The following is a 19,620-nucleotide window of genomic DNA, read 5'->3' as shown; positions in this document are numbered from 1 at the left end:
CCCCTAGACAACATAAGGAAACCGCATGTCAAATTTCAAGTCTCTAAACCTATCGGTTTAGTCTTGTCTGTCAGTCAGTCAGTAACTCAATAAATGACCCAAGCCATCAGAACATTCTTGACTATTTACTTATTTCATTTCATTTAATGGCCCTGTCTATCCCGGAAGGGATAAAGACATGATGTAATCTTTATTTCATGCATCACTTATCATTATTGCGGTTTCAAATCTCTGGCTCTGTTAAAAATACTTATAGATATTATTACAAATTGCCAATAGGAAATATTTTTTTCTTATTTGGATATCCATCATGCCTTTTTGGCGGAAACCCAAACGTCATGTTATTCTATTTATTAGTGTGCATTATTTTATTATTTAGTGTTCGTGGGCAAGTAAGTATGAGTGTTGGAGAGTGTTGCATCTTTTTTTGCGTCTTTAATGACTTAATCTTGTCCCAAAAAGTCCCGAGAAATTACAAAGCACCCACAGGTACTTACTCGATCGTACTCGTACAAAGTACGATTCTATGAACTGTCTAAACTCGATCCTGGCAAAAATAAGCTAATGAAGAAGTTTGATTGCCAAAACGAAGAAAAGAAAAAGACTTTTAACTTAAATGTCAATGTCATCTTGAGTCAATAAGTTAAATCATTTTATCAAAAATATTACTTTTTCTGACTTAAATTAAGATTGTTTATTATTGTTTACTTATCTTTAGAATGGAATCCCAAATAAATGCAAATTTGACTGTATGTAGACTGTGCCTTGCCACCAACTGCCGTTTGTTTACGATAGCAAATACTCCATTGCAGTATGTGTATGAGAAAATTACCAATATTGATGTAAGTATACCATTAGGTAAGTATTGTTATAGTGCATGTATTGAGAGAAAACCTGCGTATTCAGGAGATGTAACAGGTGTAATGATCCAGTATGGTATAGGTTTGTGCTCAAAGGTTGATTGGGATGTTCAGACTGATCTCCAGAGATATGAAAACGTAACTATCATTAGGACCAATTAAAAATTTATTTTTTATAATATCCCGGGCTGTGAAGAGCTTATGACAGACGGAGGCAACAATTTCATAAAGAGAAAGGCCATGTTCAGGGTTAAGATTCAAATAGTGACAGATTGCTACCCTATCATGTAATAAAAGAATCAAGCTTCTGAGCTTTTCCCTTAAACAATCTGCAAAAAATGATAAGTACCTTTTATTTCAGTTAATCACACAAGACATGAGACCCACAACATCTTGTAACATATGCTATGCACTTCTGAAAAAATTCCACAAATTTATGCAAACTACTAGAAAAGCGGAAATATTACTTACAGAAATGTACAAGGAAAATGTTGAGGTAAAAAAAATTGGTTTGTTTGTTTCAATATTTTTGTTTGTAACGGGATGACAAAGATAACTGAATTCCAAGACTTGCAAACTGATTTAGTTATGAAAAACATACAGAAAATCTTTACTCTTGCTTGCAATTTTATATCATATGAAAACATGCTTATGCTTAAGATTCATTCCCATGTCAATTTCCAGAAATAGAGATACCATAAGTCTCTGAAAGATCAACACTACTTTTTGGTGATACTGACAGAAACGGGAAATTTTAGTTTAATGTTGGTGGAACCACTACTAGGCTATAAAGAATCTCCTATATTGCATGTAAAATTATAACCATAAATTTATCCTAAACTTATGCCAAGGTAACATACAAACCTTACCTTTTATACCTTTTTACTTTCAGGTAATCAATAAAATATTATCAGATATAGATGGGCAAGCCAATGGATTAAACGGATCATTGAGCATTTTCAGACTAGATTCTACTGACATCCCACCGCATGAAAGTGTACAGCACAAAATTAAATTAGAGCCTGTTTTGGAAGGTATGTGATCTATTCATTTAAATTAAAAGAATCGATGAATTTAAATTTACAGCAAAATCCAATCAATTGAATTTGCTGAAAATCATATGAATAAGCGGGTAGTATGGTGGGCACAGGATATAGCTGTGCCACCTTGCCTTGATTGGTGTATGGGAGGTTGCCCAGATATCTTATATTATTTGGCTTATATTGTTATTAAATTTAAAACAAATAGTGACTAAGATATGTTTAAAAGTAACTTATTAATATTGCCTTCTTGTCAACATTTATGCATAGAAAAGGCATGGCTTTCTATGGAGCTCCCTGAGCGTAAGAAACTGAAATTTGGCAATTAGCTCTTATGTGGTCTAGAGATGACTTCTTTTCACTTAGGTGGAGCCGCGGGCGTTCAAGTGAAGTGTTCTATGGCTTAAAAGCATTCTATATAATATAAAATTATCATTCTCTCTTGCAGAGTTATCTCAAGACATGACTACTCCCTTTAACGATGATGGTTGTGATTACCAAGATGGTGCTGAGCAAGAAGAAGTGCAATATGATTTAGATACAATAGTCAAAATGGAGGAAGTGGTTTCTGAAGGTAGATTGCCATCCAATTTACTGATTTGAGTGTTTATAAAGTTCTATTTGCAAGTTTTAGAGAAATTTTATTTGGTTTATACTTGGAATTCAATGGGTTTTAAATTAATGACATCTGACATATGTACTTAGTTAGTAATGAGATTGTGTTATTTCATATTTGAAGTCGAGGCTTTCTCAGCACATTACGTTGCTTTTCACAGGTCCTGCCCCTGCAAACAACTTAAAACTCAAGATACAAGATTTAAAGAGAAAGACTAGGCAGATTCCAATAAAAAGTAAATCAAATGAAAATAAAAAAATTAGACCTAAAAAGAAAACTTATGAGTGCGATGTCTGTAAAAAACAGTTTGTTAAAAACTCGCATTTGACCAGTCATTTGAAGACTCACACCGGTGACAAAGCACACCAATGCCATATATGTGAGCGCCAATTTTCTCAGAAACAAAACTTGAAAGTCCATTTAAGTACGCACTGCGTCGAGAAACCATACGAATGCAACTTCTGCCAACGACGGTTTAGAGCGAAACGTAATTTGCAAATTCATTTAGTCACACACGAAAGCGAGAAACCGTCGTTTATTTGCGATGTTTGTCAACGTGTTTTCCATCATAGATGCAGTTTGTATTATCACATAAAAACTCACTCTACAATGCGGCCATTTCAGTGTCATGTGTGTCATCAAGGCTTCCGAGAGAAAAATCATCTGTCGGTGCATTTAAGAATACATTCGGGCGAAACTCCATTCGTTTGTAAGTTCTGCCAGCGTAAATTTAACAGCTCCGGAAGTTTAGTTAAACATATTAGGATACATACCGGTGAGAAACCATACGAATGCAATGTTTGCCACCGACGGTTCACGCAAACATCACATTTGGCCGGCCATTTAAAGACTCATACTGGCGAGAAACCACACGAATGTATGGTTTGTCAGCGTCGGTTTTATACAAATGCTTTACTCAAAATTCATTTAAGGACACACACAGGTGAAAAACCTTACGAATGTAATATTTGCCAACGAAGATTCGCCAGAGGAACACATTTGACACGACATACAAGGACCCATACTGGAGAGAAACCTCATGAGTGTCATATTTGCCATCACAGATTTATTCAATCAACAGATTTGAAAACGCATTTAAGAACACACACAGGCGACAAACCATTTGAATGTAGTATATGTCAGAGTAAGTTTAATTTAAAAAGCAAGTTGAAGAAACATTTTGAGACACATTCGTCTGAAAAATCTGTTGATGGCAATAGTTGATAATTGATTGTGATATAAGTCTTAGTAAGTCTAAGTACTTATTCGGGTGTATAAGCTTTAATTATCTTAAGCTGCGTGTACACTTAGCTTTTCTTCTATGGACTGTTGGAAAACCCGACAAGCTATATTCAGTTTACACGTACGTTTGCGGCTCGATGCCTTCACAGCTGACACATAAGAGTCAAACTACCCAAGTACTGCAAACTCGCCTCTATTACAGAGCTCTAGAGATCCTTGCAGGGTTCATCGTATGAGCAACAGAAATGGTAAAAGACAGACAAGATTAGATCTGAAAAGTAAGTCCATACAGTGTTAGTAAATATAAATAAATAAATCTGTGCAATAAATATAGATTATTTTTATTACCCTACAAAGATGTATAGTGTATATTGAAAGTACTATTAGTTCAATAGTATCTACTATATATATATATATATATATTAGGGTGCTTCAAAAAATCTAACTTTAATTTTTTTTGTGGGGCACACTCTCATTTGATTTCAATATAAAAATAAACGAATACGTATTTTTTCTTTTTAGAATTAAGTGAAATTTAGAGGTCGCTACCGGTCATCAAAGTTTTGCAAAATAAACTCTATTTTGTGCAATATGACTCCGGTACTTTAATCTAAACATGTCCCTGCAAGTTATCTAAACACGCCGCAAGTACATAAATAAACCGCGTACAAGGACTCAGCATTGTTCTAAACAAAAAATATCGTGTTAAAACGTGTCACTATCGCAAACAAAGTAGCCAGTGTGAAGACGTATTTTTGATAAGTCCGCCAATATTGTGATTGTGGTGAATAATGGCGTCTACCAGTAAAAGTGGTGTAACAACGCGAAAAAATACTGATATCTGGTTAATAGGACATGTCACACCAACTTTGTCTCATGTAAAACTTCCGTCTATCAAAGAAGTAATGAGTTTATTTTTTTACTTCAAAACTATAGAGAAGGATCAAAATAACAAAGCTGCGGGTCGTGCGGCATACAAGGTTATTGAAATATGGGAAAAAGCCAGTATTCCCACTAGACTTCAGAAACATGTCGTAGCAAAAATACTTAAATATTTCTCTGAATGGCAGAAGCTTAAAAAAAATAAAGAAAATAAGAAAAAGCGCTCAGCTCAGATACAATTAAAGGAAGAACGATGGAAGCAAAGTCTGGATTGTCTTTTTGATATCGCTCATGCCAGTGCTTTAGATTTGATTACTATAGAGGAAGACAAACAGTTTCTACTTGCACAAAGAACAATGGGACGTCCAGGACAAATAGGCAGCCTAGACAGAAAATTCGAACAAATACAAACGATCAAATCACAACAGGATGAAAAGTTAGAAAAAAGAAAGGTGCGCGAATCAGAATGTATAAAACGACTAACTGAAAAGTGTGAGTTGTTGTCATCATCTTCATCGTCTTTGGAAGGTATTGAAGAATCAAGTCCACCTATTACTCCGTCGCCAAAACCATCTACATCGATTACAAAACCAAAAAGAAGTAAGAAGATAATAGTCGACGACCGTTTGGCTGTAAGTCTCGACGTTGCTAAGCTAAGTGACCGAAAAGCAGCCATTGTTTTAACATCAACTCTTAAGAGCGCAGGTTGTGACGTTTCAAGTTACAACATTAGTTCATCGTCTATTCGCCGTCAACGAATCCAGCGCCGACAAAAAATTGCAGAGTCCCTTAAAAGTGAATTCAAGCCCGAGGTCCCACTAACCGTTCACTGGGATGGTAAAATGCTTGAAGATATAACGGGACATGAAGTTGTCGACCGTTTACCAATCTTAGCTTCAGGCCAAGGAATAGATCAGCTATTAGCTGTTCCAAAACTGCCAAATGGAACTGGACAGGCAATGGCCTCTGCTGTTGTTGATACCTTGTTATCATGGGGTCTAAGTGATAAAATCAAGGCGATGGGATTTGATACCACTGCTTCAAATACTGGGCGAATAAATGGAGCCTGTACTTTACTTGAGCAAAAATTAGAAAAACCGCTATTATGGTTGGCGTGCAGACACCATATTTTAGAAATCGTACTTGAAGCGGTTGTAGTTTTGGCATTGGGTTGTTCAAGTGGGCCAGAAATACAGATATTTAAAAAGTTTCAAAAAAACTGGCCTCAAATTGACCAAGGAGACTTCAAACCAGTTACTTCTGACCCTGACACATTAAAGGATGTCCAAGATATAAGTGACACAATGATTTCTTTTGCCACACAACAGTTGAATCAGTTTCAACCACGAGACGATTACAAGGAGTTGCTAAATCTCATTGTGATTTTTTTGGGAGGAACACCAGAAAAGGGCGTATCGTTTAGAGCACCTGCAGGATTGCATCGAGCCAGATGGATGGCGAAAGCAATTTATGCTTTAAAAATGTATTTATTTAGACAACAGATAAAAATTACAAAAAAAGAAATCAAAGGTTTAAGAGATGTTTGCATTTTTGTTGTCCTAATTTACGCAAAATACTGGTACCAAGCACCTTGCGCGAGGTCAGCTCCAAAGAATGATTTACAGCTTTTGAAGGACTTGGTGGCTTACGAGAAGGTTAACAAATCACTGGCACAGGTTGCACTGAAAAAAATGACAGGACATCTTTGGTACTTGTCTGAGGAGCTCGTTGCCTTGGCATTTTTCGACGACAATGTTACAGCGGAAACAAAAGCAAAGATGGTCAGTGCTCTCGAAATTCAAGGGTCAGAAGATCCACCTAAAAGAGTGACCCTTGATCGTGACCTTATCCTCAACAAAAACTTAGAAGATTTTGTTACAAACAATACATTCACTTTTTTCAAAACAATTGGAGTGCCGTGCGATTTTTTGAAAAAAGATGTGAATTCTTGGAATTATGACAATGATTACACCAAATGTAAAGAATATGTACAATGTTTGAAAGTTGTGAATGATTTAGCGGAAAGAGGAGTAGCTCTCATGGAGGAATATAATCGTCTTCATACCACCAATGAGGAGCAGAAACAATATTTGCTTTTGGCGGTCAAAGATTATAGGAAAAGATTTCCTAACACAAATAAGTCCACTTTGATATCTTAATTTGATTTCTAAACATCTTTAATACGTTATTTTTAAAATAATTCATATTAAAATATTGATTTAACATCACACTTTAAAAGCTTCTCTCATTTTTTAAATAATAATGCTCTAATAAAAATTATTTCATGTCAAACATGATTTTTTATTTTTCTCTATATTTCAAAAGGCGGTAGCGACCCCTAAAACCTATTTAAAAAATCTGAAAAAAATCCCCCGTAAGTTTTTAGTGTTATGGTAACTATCGAAAAGGTGCCCGGTTACAATAATTAAAAAAAAAATTTTTTCGAACAATTTTGAAGCACCCTAATATATATAGGTCAAAAGTACCCGAAACCGCCGAGCTTGTATGAAGAGAGTTATGAATGTGGACGAAGCGAAAGAAGTATGCAGAGATCGTGGCAAGTGGAAAGAGGTAGTCTCTGCCTACCCCTCCGGGAAAGAGGCGTGATTTTATGTATGTATGTATCTATCTACTACTTCTGCTGAACTTAAACCTGTTCTTCAATAAATAGGATGGATGGGAAAAGTTAAAACTATCTAGTTGGATGAGATTTAATTTGCGTTTTATAAATTAAAACGTTTTTGGGATTTCTAAATGTGATTATGGATGCTTACTTCATGCGCCAGTCTGACTCGCACTTAGACAGCTATTTTTTTATGAAAAATAAATGAACTCACTCGAAGGTTTTTTCATTACACGTGAGCTTTTTGGAAAATAGCCATTCGGGGAAGCAGGGAATTGGCATTCAACAAAATGTACTCAAGGAACCGAACGGACATTTACTCAAGGCTGGATAATGTGAATGTCTTGGCTAAAGAATAAGGGCCTATGGGACTTTTTTCAAGCCTTTAGAAGCTATCTCCCGTTAATTACCCTTCATGATTAGAAAAAAAACTTCTGTCTGACCATGGCAACTTCAGGAAAACCATAGCGAAATGCAATCGAGCCATAAACCTTTGTTGGCTGTCCTGTGCAGTTCTTCGCTCGAAATAACTTTAAAAAAAAGTTCAAATGTCAAAATCAATTTGCTTGGTTTACGTCAATGTCATTTTATCAATGCTTGTCATCTGTTGTGTAAACTAAAATCAATGACAGAATTGTAAAATTCGCTCCAAAAAACTTTTCGTAAAATAAAATTTAAAAAATCTAATGAAAATGCCAAGCGGGCAATAATCTACGAAATAATGTTTCCTTTCAGTCTAGGGAACTTTGTACAATATTCATTATTGTTTTATTGCTTAGTTAAGGTTTCTGTGCATTGAAAATGTCTGAACATGAAAAAAATGTTAAATCGCAATTGGACCTGTGTAGAATGTGTTTGGCTTCGGATGTGTTGCTTTTCTCTATCGCTAATACCCGTATGCAGGCAGTGTACGAGAAAATCACAAGGACTCCTGTAAGAACCTATCATAAGTTCATACATAAATGATATCCTCTCCGGAAAGGGGGCACGGCTTTTCTGAAGATGTATTTATATATAGTTAGGTCTATTTTAGACACCAAAACTCACATTTTTAATACATATCTATCAAAATTAAATAATGACTATTTGTAGGCAATATAAAGTTTGTATTCAGTGATTTCTTACCTGTGTTTAGGCATTTCACAATGAAATAATTTATTTTTAAAATAAATAGCGTTTTCTTTATAACATTATATCATAATATATAACAGAATTTATGCTAAATTTGATTTTGTATATTTTCAGCTTGTTAATGGCAATAACAGACCTGTAGTAGTCTGTTACATCTGTCATGCTCAACTACAGAAATGCCAGAAACTTATGCTGTTAGTCAGTCAATCAGAAAATTTACTGTTGCACACAATGGGCCAGTCAAATGAGGTAAAACATTCATGTTTACTTCTGTCTTGCAAACTGAGACTGTAGACACATTATTACCAACTACCATAGCATGGCACGCACAACGCCGTTTATCGCGCATATAACTACCTATCGCTGTTCCGCTTTTATTATGATCTGATAAAACGGGACAGCCATAGTTTCTCACACAGTGTGATTAAAACAGTGGCGCTCATATCAGTGATAAAAATTAAAAGTTAATTTTTTTTATAAAACAAATGAAGAAAGCTATGAATGAAGTGTTTATGGAGAGGAATTAGGCTTTTAAATCATGCGTGAAATCAATTTTTAGGTGACTATGAAAAAGGAAGAAACATGTGGTCACAGAGCCAATAACTTGAGGCCAGCTCTGAAGACAACTCCAGTGAAGTATTTTGACACATCAACATTTAATATCCCAATATTGGTTAAGGATGTGTTTGAACATGAATATCTGCCAAAACCTGAAGTTAAAGGTATAAAACAGCACATAACTTGTATTATCTTAATCTTCGATCTATTATATGTATACTAATTCACAAATATAAAGCAAAAATACATGTACTGTACAAATAATAAAATAGTAACTGACCGCATCTGTACTTGAAAGTTGTTGCCAAAAAATCGCTAAGAATAATCTATATAAGACCAACAGAAGCTGAAAAGTGATTTAAGAATTTCTGTTTTGTCTCTATGTTTTTACACACATCCATCGAAAACTTTTTCTTTGTTTTGAATATGGTTTACTCAGATGCAGTCAGGCTTGGTCCAATTTAAAAACTGGTAGGTATGATTTTCCCTCCATCCCTCTAAGGGGGCCGACATAAAAGCTGACCCCCTGTATAAACAGGGGGCCAGCTTTTATGTCGGCGAACGAAGTCGCGGGCAACAGCTAGTCCACACAATAATAAGGAGGAAAGATTTTTTTTTGTATGTTTGCAGCAGATATACTCAAAAAGTACTGGACTTATTTTCACACAGATATAGAATTGATAGTCCAGAGTGAGAAAGGCAACTTTTTTTTTTCTGGAATTTCCAACAGGCGTCACGCTCCGTGCAAACGCTAGTACTTATTAAAATACTTATCATAGTAACTCCATTTATATATATATATGTGTTTACAGAAGAGCAATCACAATCATTGGCAGAATGTATGATATGTTCAGCAGTGGACATGCGTACATACAACATAGCTGGAACCCCTCTCCAATTAATATATGAAAACATTACCAAAACCTTTGTAAGTACTTCCTACTTCTTCATTCCAGAGTCCCTATTTCATATTGACAGTAAAAAACTGGAATTAAAAAATTTGCTGTGGTTATGTGAGAAGTTAAAAAAAAAATAACCATATAGATGTAAAAATCTGATTTAATATTACTATATTAAACAATACCACCACAATTTCACCAATGTAACTTTTTAAAAGTGCTTATCTCGGTACTACATATTATGTCGGCCTGTGTGGCGCAGCGGTAGTGCGCTTGTCTGTGACACCGGAGGTCCCGGATTCGGCATGATGAGAAATTAACTCTCTCTGATTGTCCTGGGCTTAGAATGTTTATCTATATTAAGTAATTATTATAAAATATACTGTCGTTGAGTTAGTATCTTTTAACACAAGTCATGAACTTACTTCGAGGCGAACTCAATCTGTGTTATGTGTCCCATATATATTTATTTATTACATACATATAATCACATCTACATTGCTTGCGAGGTAGACAGAGTTAATAGTCTTGAAAAGACTGAAGGCTATGTTCAGCTGTTTGGGTTTAGATGGAATTGAGATTATATTTATTATTTATTTATTTATAATTACAAAGAGAATTTCTCGAACTCCATGAGAGAAATCTTTGACTAACTACATAGCTTATTAAGTTTGCAGCAAATATGTCTTGATTTTTCCTAAAATATAAATTTCTATGTTTCAGCTTACCTCTACTAATAATAGGTCCTTGTCAGCGTGTTACATTTGCTGTTCTCAGCTCAACAAGTGTCGCAAATTGATGATGAGGTCCAAAAAAACGGAGACTATATTAACAGCTCTAATAGACAAATATTCTAAGGTAAATACTTCAAATCAAATCAAATCAAATTATTTTCTCTCAAATCTCAAGCAGTAAATATAGATTTTGAACCTACGACTTTTAAATCCTAGGATTTAAAAAGTTACCGTGTGGTTCCCAGCACCAATACAAAAAAAAAAATAGGACCACTCCATCTCTTTCCCATGGATGTCGTAAAAGGCGACTAAGGGATAGGCTTACAAACTTGGGATTCCTTTTTAGGCGATGGGCTAGCAACCTGTCACTATTTGAATCTCATTTCTATCATCAAGCCAAACAGCTGAGCGTGGCCTGTCAGTGTTTTCCAGATTGTTGGCTCTGTCTACCCCACAAGGGATATAAAAGTGATTATATGTATGTATAGATTATTGCATTTCACAGGTGTCCACAAAATTGGTGGACCTAATTGACCTCCCATCACATAACCTGGGCTTGCCATTGACCATCAGGCCAGCGGAATGTTGTGATTCATCGGATGGCCAGCAGTTGGTCTTCGTGGAGAAACCGGCTTTGAAGATTGAAGTTAAAATTGAGATAGAACCTGATGTCTATGTTGGTATGTTAGAGACTTGATTACATACATATTACATAGCAACCTGTCACTATTTGGATCTCAATTCCATTATTAAGCCGAGTAGCTGAACGTGGCCATTCAATCTTTTCGGGACTATTGGCTCTGTCCACCCCGTAAGGGATATAGACGTGACTATATGTATTTATGTATGTTGATTACATACATGTATACATAAATATAGTCACGTCTTTATCCCTTGTGGGATGGAGCTAATATTCTTGAAAAGACTGAAATGCCGTGAACTCGGGATGCTAGCCCATCCTACCGCCTACAAGAGGAATCACAATTTTAGAAGCCTATACCGTTGTCGCCTTTACGACATCCATGGAAAAGATGGAGTGGTTTTTTTCAAAACTGCCGGATACCACACGGCAAGCAAGCCTTGGTTAAGTATTTTAAAAAAAAGAAGATTGACTATAACAGTATACGCGGTATTTAGATTCATTTTTTTAGGCGATTGGCTAGCAACCTGCAGGCTTACTCTCGAACTTAATCTCAATCACAATTCTGTCGCAATCTAACATCTAAAATTCTCTTGAAATCATTAATCTTGAGATTGAGTTGGTATTGCGATTGTGTCATGATTGTGTTTTCCTTGGCGATTCCACTAAACGTCAATATGACAGTGACATACATCACCCTGTCTACGACAGAAATAGAATGAATGAATGAATGAAAACTTTGATAAACAATATTAAATTTAAGTAATTTTCAAGAAAATAATTCATTTTAATTGTTATTTTTATTAACAAGTAAAAGTTATTTATTAGTAAGAACTAATCTTACTAATAAATAACTTTTAGGCAAAAAATAATCAAATTGAATGTTTCAAACGGCGTATTTGGCTGTATGAGTATTTTCCTGTGCCTCTATATGAAACGTTCACCAACAATCTAAAACTGTGGTTTAAAATTTTTAGTTTGGCGCTCATAAGGTAAGTAATTTTTTCACTTATTAAAGTATTATTATAAAACGATTGTCACTAGTACACAAGTGATCTATCTTCAAGCAAAAAAACGTTAGTAATGCTGTATCATACTATTACAGAAATGGCAAACAGACCCACACAGAAACAAATGGCGGCGTTAGTGGAGTTCCTGGAGCGAAATCCAGGAATCGCGCGAGGCCTTCTGCGTACGCAGCAGGCCAAACAAGAAACCCGCAAAAAGTGGCAGGAGTTCGCTGAGTCCACTAACGCCTTGGGTGGGATAATAAAAGATGGGCAGGGTTGGGCTAAGGTAAGCCAGCATTAAATCAGATTTATTATATTAGTTCATGCATTATATACTAAATCATAATGATTTCCTTTTCATGCATTTCAGTATTGGGCTGAAAAAAAGTCGGTTCTTAAAAAGATCTGCCAACAAAGGGCTCAGGCCATGAGACGCACCGGAGGTGGCGTAGATGTGGTGCCGGAGCTATCTTTGTTGAAACAGCGCCTAGTGGCAGTCATGGGTGGGGACTCATTTGCCACGGGCACAAGGGGAATAGCACAAGACCCCTTTCCCCAAAGTAATGTAAGTAAAATAATATAAAAAGTTAAAAAAAAAATTGTTTATTCAGAAACCAAGAATTGACGTCAGTAATTTACTTAAAACTAAGTTTACTACCGCCTCCAAAGCGCAAGTGAAGAAGAAGCGGCGCAACAAACTTCACTGCTGCATTTTCTACAACGACGTCAATTAACTTACAAACATTATATTAAGTATATTGGCTATAGATTATTCTAACACGCTTAATGAAATAATAGTGTACAGTTAAAATTACATGAATTAAGTCTATGATCAGTAAAATAATATTAACAAAATTGAACTCTGAACTAAAAAATAACATTGAATAATAATAAGAAGTGACATTCATCGATATAATTCAGTTAAGTGATTTTATAATAACTTTAATTTTTTTGTTCGTTTTACAGCCTAGCCCCTCCATCTTGCCATCCACCAATGATGCAGCTGTACCCATTCTGCAGCTGCCTTCCACCTCTGCCGCAGCTTCACCCATTCTGCAGCTGCCTTCCACCTCTGCCGCAGCTTCACCCATTCTGCAGCTGCCTTCCACCTCTGCCGCAGCTTCACCCATTCTGCAGCTGCCTTCCACCTCTGCCGCAGCTTCACCCATTCTGCAGCTGCCTTCCACCTCTGCCGCTGTGGTACCTGAAGCTCTGGAACAAAATTTTCCAATGGAAGCAGAGCTTCAGGTGGAGCAGCCAGGCGAAACAAATACTGCGCCTCCTTCAGGTAGGCATTATATTTTTATTTATTTTAAAACTAGATGTTGCCCCGCGGCTTCACCTGCGACCTTATGGATGATGTTGTTTGTATTAAAATGAGACCTCCAAATGAGTAAAGTTGGACTAATTTCTTTATTATTATTATCTATATTATTCTTTAGGAAGTCGCCGCGCGCCACGACAGGCTCAACAAAATCGCCAGAAACGGCGAGTTTCTTTTGTGGGCTCACAAGTTCGGCGATTTGAAGAGATCGATTCGAGGCGCGTCAAAGCGGAGATGCTGCATGCGAAGGCCTTGGCTCAGCTGGCTGCTGCGGTCTCCGACTCGGGCGCACGGGTCGCGGCTGCTTTGTCGGATGTTGCTGCAGCAATAAGAGACGTGGGCGAGAAGCTATCTGAAAGACGAACATAATGACTGCTTATTTTTTTAATATTTTAGTATAGTCTAATAAATATACCTAATTAAATAATTTAATAGTTTGTAATATTTTTTTTATATTCCCGGCACCGATACAAAAAAGAATAGTACCACTCCATTTCTTTCCCATGGATGTCGTAAAAGGCGACTAACGACATGCTTGTGATTCTTTTTTTAGGCGATGGGCTAGCAACCTGTCACTATTTGGATCTCAATTCCATCATTAAGCCGAGCAGCTGAATGTGGCCATTCAGTATTTTTGGGACTATTGGCTCTGTCTACCCCGTAAGGAATATAAACGTGACTTTATGTATGTATGTATGTAGATTATATTAATAAAATATAAATGAAATGCGTCCTGTCATGCTGCATACACAACCGGTGTATGTCAACAGCCTTTACTCCTGAGATGATATTGCAACACATCAAACACACACGGGCTGCCCACAATTGTCGCACGAGGTTTGCTCTAGCTTCTGTACCCCTTTAAAAAAAAAATGAAAAAAAAAAAGATTTATTTTTCTACAACATACCAATATACAAAATTAAATTTATATTGGGAGGTGGACTGGAGCCTAAACTAGGTTAGACCTGCGGTTTACATTTGCAGCTCTAAGAAGCTCCACCTCTCTCTTGCTGTGCAGATTCTAAAACAAATCTCGGTATGCTGATGTTGTCAGTGTTCTCATCTTCCATTATTAAATGAGCCCGGTTACACATATTGTGGAGCACGCAGCAAGCATTTATGATTTAGAGTACTACATTATCAGGGTGGTAATGTAATACTCTATGCCCCAACAAACATCTCCAACGATTTTTGAGCACTCCAATAGTTAGCTCAGCTGTGTTGCGTGCTGTCACATGCATTTTAGTATAATGCTCCTCTGGAGAACCTGCAGCAGCATCCATGATCGGCGTCATCATATATTCCCTTTGTGCATACCCAGAATCCCCTAAAATAGTAGTAAAATGTACATAATAAAGTATGGTAAATTTACCTATATCATCAATATAAAAAAAAATATTTACCAAGTAAAGTTACAGATTCACCAGCATTAATCAATTGTATGAGATGATCTTTTACTGGATGCTGGTTCCAGATAAAACTATCATGTGATGCACCTCCAAATGCTGCATCTACACTTAATATATTTAAGTCAGCGTCACAGATCTGTAACAAAAATAAATTAAAAATAAATAAATAATATATGTAGTGGTAATTTAAAATAAGCTTATTATGAATTTATGTAATAAACATATAAAAGGGATACATACTATTAATACATTTCTTGAATGGAAATGTTTTCTGTTAAAATATCTTTCTTCATTTTCAGCAGGACGTACTATTGCCACATGGGTTCCATCTATGCATCCTATTATTCCAGGAATGCGAAATTTTTCATAAAATCTACAACAAACACAGATATTAACACACATTTATCTGCCAAATAAAATAAATTGTCATGTCTTAAACACAATTTACATACCTTCTTTTAATAACATTGCGTTCTGGAACAGTTTGAGGAAATTTTATGTATTTATGCAGGATTGTCAGGTGATTCAATGCTGCTGTCACATCCCTCAATGCCCGAGATACTGATTGTTGCGACATTAGAGTACCTAGTGAACATCCTACTAGGCGTTGGTAGCTGCCAGTTGCATAGAATGAAAGTGCTACTAGTATCTGTAGACCAAAACCAATTAATTAAGCAATTAGGTCCTTTTGCAAACTTGTTTGTATCACAAACTAACACAAAGTACTCACATAATTTAAAACAAAATTACCTTGTATTTTGTACTGATATCACTTCTTCTTTTAGGAGCTTAAGGGTTTTAGCTCTTGATATAAATAATGGAACAATGCACGTAACACGTGGTAACACGATAATTTCGCTTAAATTCGTCATCACTCATAGCAACTTCTTAATAAACTTGACGCATATGGCATAAGAGGAAATGTTTTAAATTTATTAAAATCATATCTTACTAACAGAATACAATTTACAGAAATAACAAACATAGACCCTAAAACTAATAATGAATTAAAATATCGATCTACAAATAGAGTAGTTAAACATGGCGTGCCTCAGGGAAGTGTGCTGGGTCCATTACTGTTTATCATATATATAAACGACCTCCCAAAAGTGACCAAACAATCTATGATTTTATTTGCAGATGATAGCACAATAGTAATAAAACCTGACATTCTAAGTAATTATGAAAATGAAATAAATTTGACATTAAAAAATATAATTAATTGGTTTGAGAATAATAATCTAACAATAAATTTGACAAAAACAAATATAATGCATTTTTATAATAAAAAGTTACCAAATATAGATATTCACTATCAAGATAGTGATATAGATACTGTAGACCAAACCAAATTTTTAGGATTATAAATTGACAACAAACTCTCATGGAAACCTCATTCAGAAGAGTTATGCAAGAAATTAAACAAATCTGCTTTTTCTTTATACAATTTACGTAAAATTGTAAATTGCAACACAGTAATGACGGCCTATCACGGTATTGTAGCGCCTATATTACGTTACGGTATAATATTCTGGGGAAATACTACTGAAAGAGAGGTCATATTTAAGGCTCAAAAAAAATGCGTACGTGCCATATGTGGACTTAAAACTAGAGAAAGCTGTGTTGAACACTTTAAAACCTTAAAAATACTTACATTACCTTCTATATATATCTATGAAATGGCCATTTTTGTAAAAAGTAACCCAAAATTGTTTCCGAGGTTGTCAGATATAAGCAGGCGGAATAGATTGCGAACACAATATTTCTACAATGTTTTGACAATTAAATGTAATTTAGCACAGGTTCGCAAAAGTGTAGTTGGAATAGCTGCTAAAATCTATAATAAATTGCCAAATTATTATAAAATGGTAGAATTAAAAATGTTTAAACAAAAATTGTATACATTCCTTGCTGACAAATGTTACTATTGTATTAATGACTTTTTAAATGATACATTTTAATAGAATTGACATGTGTAAAAATATATTTTAGTTTGACTTTTTTAAAATTTTGATTAATGTAATGAATTATTATATTATATTTGTATGCTGTATTGCAACGGCAAAACATGGTGTTTCAAATTTTATTTAACATCAATTTTATGTACCCATGTTTTACAAATAAACGATTTCTTTCTTTCTTTCTTTCAAGTGCTTTATCGGCGTACCGAGCAATCCTACGCAAATTACGCGTTTCTCGCAAATCCTTTCTACAGGCATCACTGAAAATTACACTTTGCAACACCAAACGAGCCATTGTATGCACTTTTTTACAAAAAAAATGTATACGCAATTTTCACAAAGTAACTATTTCCTTATTATGATTATCACAATAAATATCCAAGACTAACAAAAGTTCAACGCAATGTCGAGCTGTCAAAATGGCTTCAAGAGTAACGAATTCCCAAGTTCCAGAACACAATCTCAATATTAATTAGTTCACTCAATATCCGCCCTATTTCGCCCCAATGTGGCGCTAGTGTGAAATTCAAGAGTGCCAAATGACGTTTCTTGCATTGAGATTGGCATTGTATATTGGCATTGCGAGTCGAGAGTAAGCCTGCTGTCCCTTCTTGAATCTCAATTCCATCTTTAACCCATACCGCTGAACGTAGCCCTTCAGTCTTTACGATACTGTTGGCTCTGTCTACCCTGTAGGGTTTTTTGAAGCATCTAGATAAAGGCGGCCTTTGACTCTTGTGACTATTGGCACTGTCTACTTTAAAAGTAAAAACTTGTTCGTGTAATCAGTACAATTTGTCGTCTACAGGCTCACCTCAAGCTACAGAAATGGTCGCCTACGATGTTGACAATGCAGACGACGTCAACAAGATGGCGGATGCTGTGCAACGCGACTCTTGGGCGGACGTGCAAGAAGGCAAGTATCTATAAAATGGGAATTTTCAATAAGAAATATCAATTCAGTACAAAATTGTCATAGTTTGTTTAACTTCTGATGCTTTTGTTTGGCTCTGTTTTAGTTTATTCGGTAAATACAAAAAAAAAAACCGTATTTATGGATTATAAAATTCTACAAGGTAAAATTTTTATACAATGCAGCTTTTTGGACCCCGAAGAGATTTTGCCAAAACCGGGTGATCATATATTTCTAGTCATATCATTCCTAAACAAAGATATTGTAAAAAGTTATGTATCCGACACATTAAATTTCGTCACTTCTCTATCCAAACATATAGGTACTTTGATTATCATTTAATATTAATTTAATTGATCAACTGATTTATCAAAATGTAATTCCTTTCAGACTATACTCGTGAGAAACTGAAACGGAAACGTCGTAAATGCATAAAACAGTCCAAACAGACGATAGAAAATGACGCGGACGAGCCAAAAAAGGCGAGGCCGCGTAGAGTCTACAAGAAAAGAATACGCGCCTACGTTCACGTGTGTCAAATCTGTCAAAGAGTATTCAACAGAACCAATCATCTGAAGGACCACATGAAAATCCACACGGACGACAGACCTTACGAGTGTAGCGTATGTCACAGGCGTTTCATACAAAAAATTAACTTAAAAAACCATATTATGACTCACACAGGTGAGAAACCTTTTGAGTGTGGTATTTGTTCGAGTGGTTTCATAGCTAAGTCTGACTTTAAAAGGCATATGAATACGCATAATGAGGAGAGGAATTTTGAGTGTGATTTGTGTCATAGGAGGTTTACGCAAATGCCTTATTTGAAAGCACATTTGAGCACGCACACTAGTGAGAAACCGTATGAATGTAATATCTGTCAAAGGAGGTTCAGTCAGAAACCGTATTTGAAGAACCATTTGAAAAGACACGTTCAACGTGAATGATATACATACATATAATCACGCCTCTTTCCCGGAGGGGTAAGCAGAGAATACCTCTTACCACTTGCCACGATCTCTGCACACTTCCTTCGCTTCATCCACATTCATAACTCTCTTCATGCAAGCTCGGCGGTTTCGGGTACCTACTCTTGACCTGACCCTTTACCATGAATGATATATATTAGCTTATTTTTTAAGAAACAGAACTATTTTCAATCTCATGTGTTTCAGATATTATTTGACAAGTAAATGTCTTAATACCATTAAAATTACAGCAAAACCATAAATAAGCGTGTTAAGTTTTTGAAGAGTTTAACTAATGAATATCCATTTTGTACATATTTTCACACAATTTTTTTTTATTTACGCTCGTTTTGGGAAACTCTTTCTTTTTGAAGTCGGTTAAAAGAAGAATCATCAAAATCTGTAAGAACATACATTCAGAGCCCCCTTGTTACAAGTCTGTTAAAATGTTATAGTTAAGAGATTATATATACTGTTTATGTATCTTTAAGTTTTATTAATTAATAGTTTAAGTTTGTGTTACAAATCATTATCAGAGTAACAAATGTTTTATTCCCATCATGGTTATTGTTATAAAAAGTTTTCACAACAATACAACTACTTTTAGGATAGGTTTTATTTATTCTAAAATAGTTCGTACCTACATATTTGTGTCAACCTTATTTTTAAATAATTAATGAACTTTTAAATATGTAGAATAATATATATAAAACAGGTTTTACTTTACAGTTGTTCGTTTTTTTTTACACTTTAATATAACCAATTGCATACCCTACTCCTCTGCAGAGAGGTGAGGATGTAATCGGGAC

At 35.3% G+C, this 19,620-nt stretch overlaps 3 protein-coding genes across 4 annotated transcripts; 2 read left to right on the top strand and 1 right to left on the bottom strand.

The window, feature by feature from the left end:
• Positions 1-642: 642 nt before the first annotated feature.
• Positions 643-4,074, top strand: LOC106134337 (zinc finger protein 883). Its single transcript, XM_013334356.2, has 5 exons — positions 643-842; positions 1,222-1,356; positions 1,753-1,894; positions 2,349-2,474; positions 2,677-4,074. Exons 1-5 carry the CDS (start codon positions 720-722, stop codon positions 3,738-3,740), a joined length of 1,590 nt encoding a protein of 529 aa, XP_013189810.2. The 5' UTR covers positions 643-719; the 3' UTR covers positions 3,741-4,074.
• A 3,796-nt stretch (positions 4,075-7,870) lies between these two features.
• LOC106134336 (zinc finger and SCAN domain-containing protein 12) lies at positions 7,871-19,363 on the top strand. 2 transcript variants are annotated; one of them, XM_060948780.1, is made up of 10 exons: positions 7,871-8,196; positions 8,509-8,643; positions 8,954-9,116; positions 9,765-9,880; positions 10,575-10,709; positions 11,091-11,265; positions 12,331-12,521; positions 12,606-12,800; positions 13,202-13,523; positions 13,678-13,928. In XM_060948780.1, exons 1-10 carry the CDS (start codon positions 8,065-8,067, stop codon positions 13,926-13,928), a joined length of 1,815 nt encoding a protein of 604 aa, XP_060804763.1. In that variant the 5' UTR covers positions 7,871-8,064. The 2 variants fall into 2 exon arrangements, with proteins under 2 accessions (XP_060804763.1, XP_060804764.1); XM_060948781.1 differs by lacking the exons at positions 12,331-12,521; positions 12,606-12,800; positions 13,202-13,523; positions 13,678-13,928 and adding exons at positions 17,739-17,846; positions 18,234-19,363.
• On the bottom strand, positions 14,685-15,618 carry LOC106134223 (putative nuclease HARBI1). Its single transcript, XM_060948782.1, has 4 exons — positions 15,422-15,618; positions 15,210-15,342; positions 14,964-15,105; positions 14,685-14,887 (listed from the first exon to the last, which is right to left on the bottom strand). The coding sequence occupies exons 1-4, from the start codon at positions 15,544-15,546 to the stop codon at positions 14,685-14,687; spliced, it is 603 nt and encodes a 200-aa protein (XP_060804765.1). The 5' UTR covers positions 15,547-15,618.
• Positions 19,364-19,620: the final 257 nt, after the last annotated feature.

Source organism: Amyelois transitella, chromosome 17 (genome assembly GCF_032362555.1).
Source record: "Amyelois transitella isolate CPQ chromosome 17, ilAmyTran1.1, whole genome shotgun sequence".
Classification (NCBI taxonomy): Eukaryota; Metazoa; Arthropoda; class Insecta; order Lepidoptera; family Pyralidae; genus Amyelois; species Amyelois transitella.
Note: the sequence above shows the minus strand (reverse complement) of the source record. Positions and strands in the feature narration are given on the sequence as shown.

What these genes read in the sequence shown, in the direction of transcription:
- LOC106134337 (XM_013334356.2), top strand. Translation starts at nt 720, where the DNA reads ATGGAATCCCAAATAAATGCAAATTTGACTGTATGTAGACTGTGCCTT. An exon ending in AGAAAATTACCAATATTGAT is followed by an intron (nt 843 to 1,221) that starts GTAAGTATACCA and finishes CTTTTATTTCAG; the next exon opens with TTAATCACACAAGACATGAG. An exon ending in TGTACAAGGAAAATGTTGAG is followed by an intron (nt 1,357 to 1,752) that starts GTAAAAAAAATT and finishes TTTTACTTTCAG; the next exon opens with GTAATCAATAAAATATTATC.
- LOC106134336 (XM_060948780.1), top strand. Translation starts at nt 8,065, where the DNA reads ATGTCTGAACATGAAAAAAATGTTAAATCGCAATTGGACCTGTGTAGA. An exon ending in GCCAAAACCTGAAGTTAAAG is followed by an intron (nt 9,117 to 9,764) that starts GTATAAAACAGC and finishes ATGTGTTTACAG; the next exon opens with AAGAGCAATCACAATCATTG. An exon ending in AAATACTGCGCCTCCTTCAG is followed by an intron (nt 13,524 to 13,677) that starts GTAGGCATTATA and finishes ATTATTCTTTAG; the next exon opens with GAAGTCGCCGCGCGCCACGA.
- LOC106134223 (XM_060948782.1), bottom strand. Translation starts at nt 15,546, where the DNA reads ATGTCGCAACAATCAGTATCTCGGGCATTGAGGGATGTGACAGCAGCA. An exon ending in CGCAATGTTATTAAAAGAAG is followed by an intron (nt 15,343 to 15,421) that starts GTATGTAAATTG and finishes TGTTTGTTGTAG; the next exon opens with ATTTTATGAAAAATTTCGCA. An exon ending in ATTCAAGAAATGTATTAATA is followed by an intron (nt 15,106 to 15,209) that starts GTATGTATCCCT and finishes TTTTTGTTACAG; the next exon opens with ATCTGTGACGCTGACTTAAA.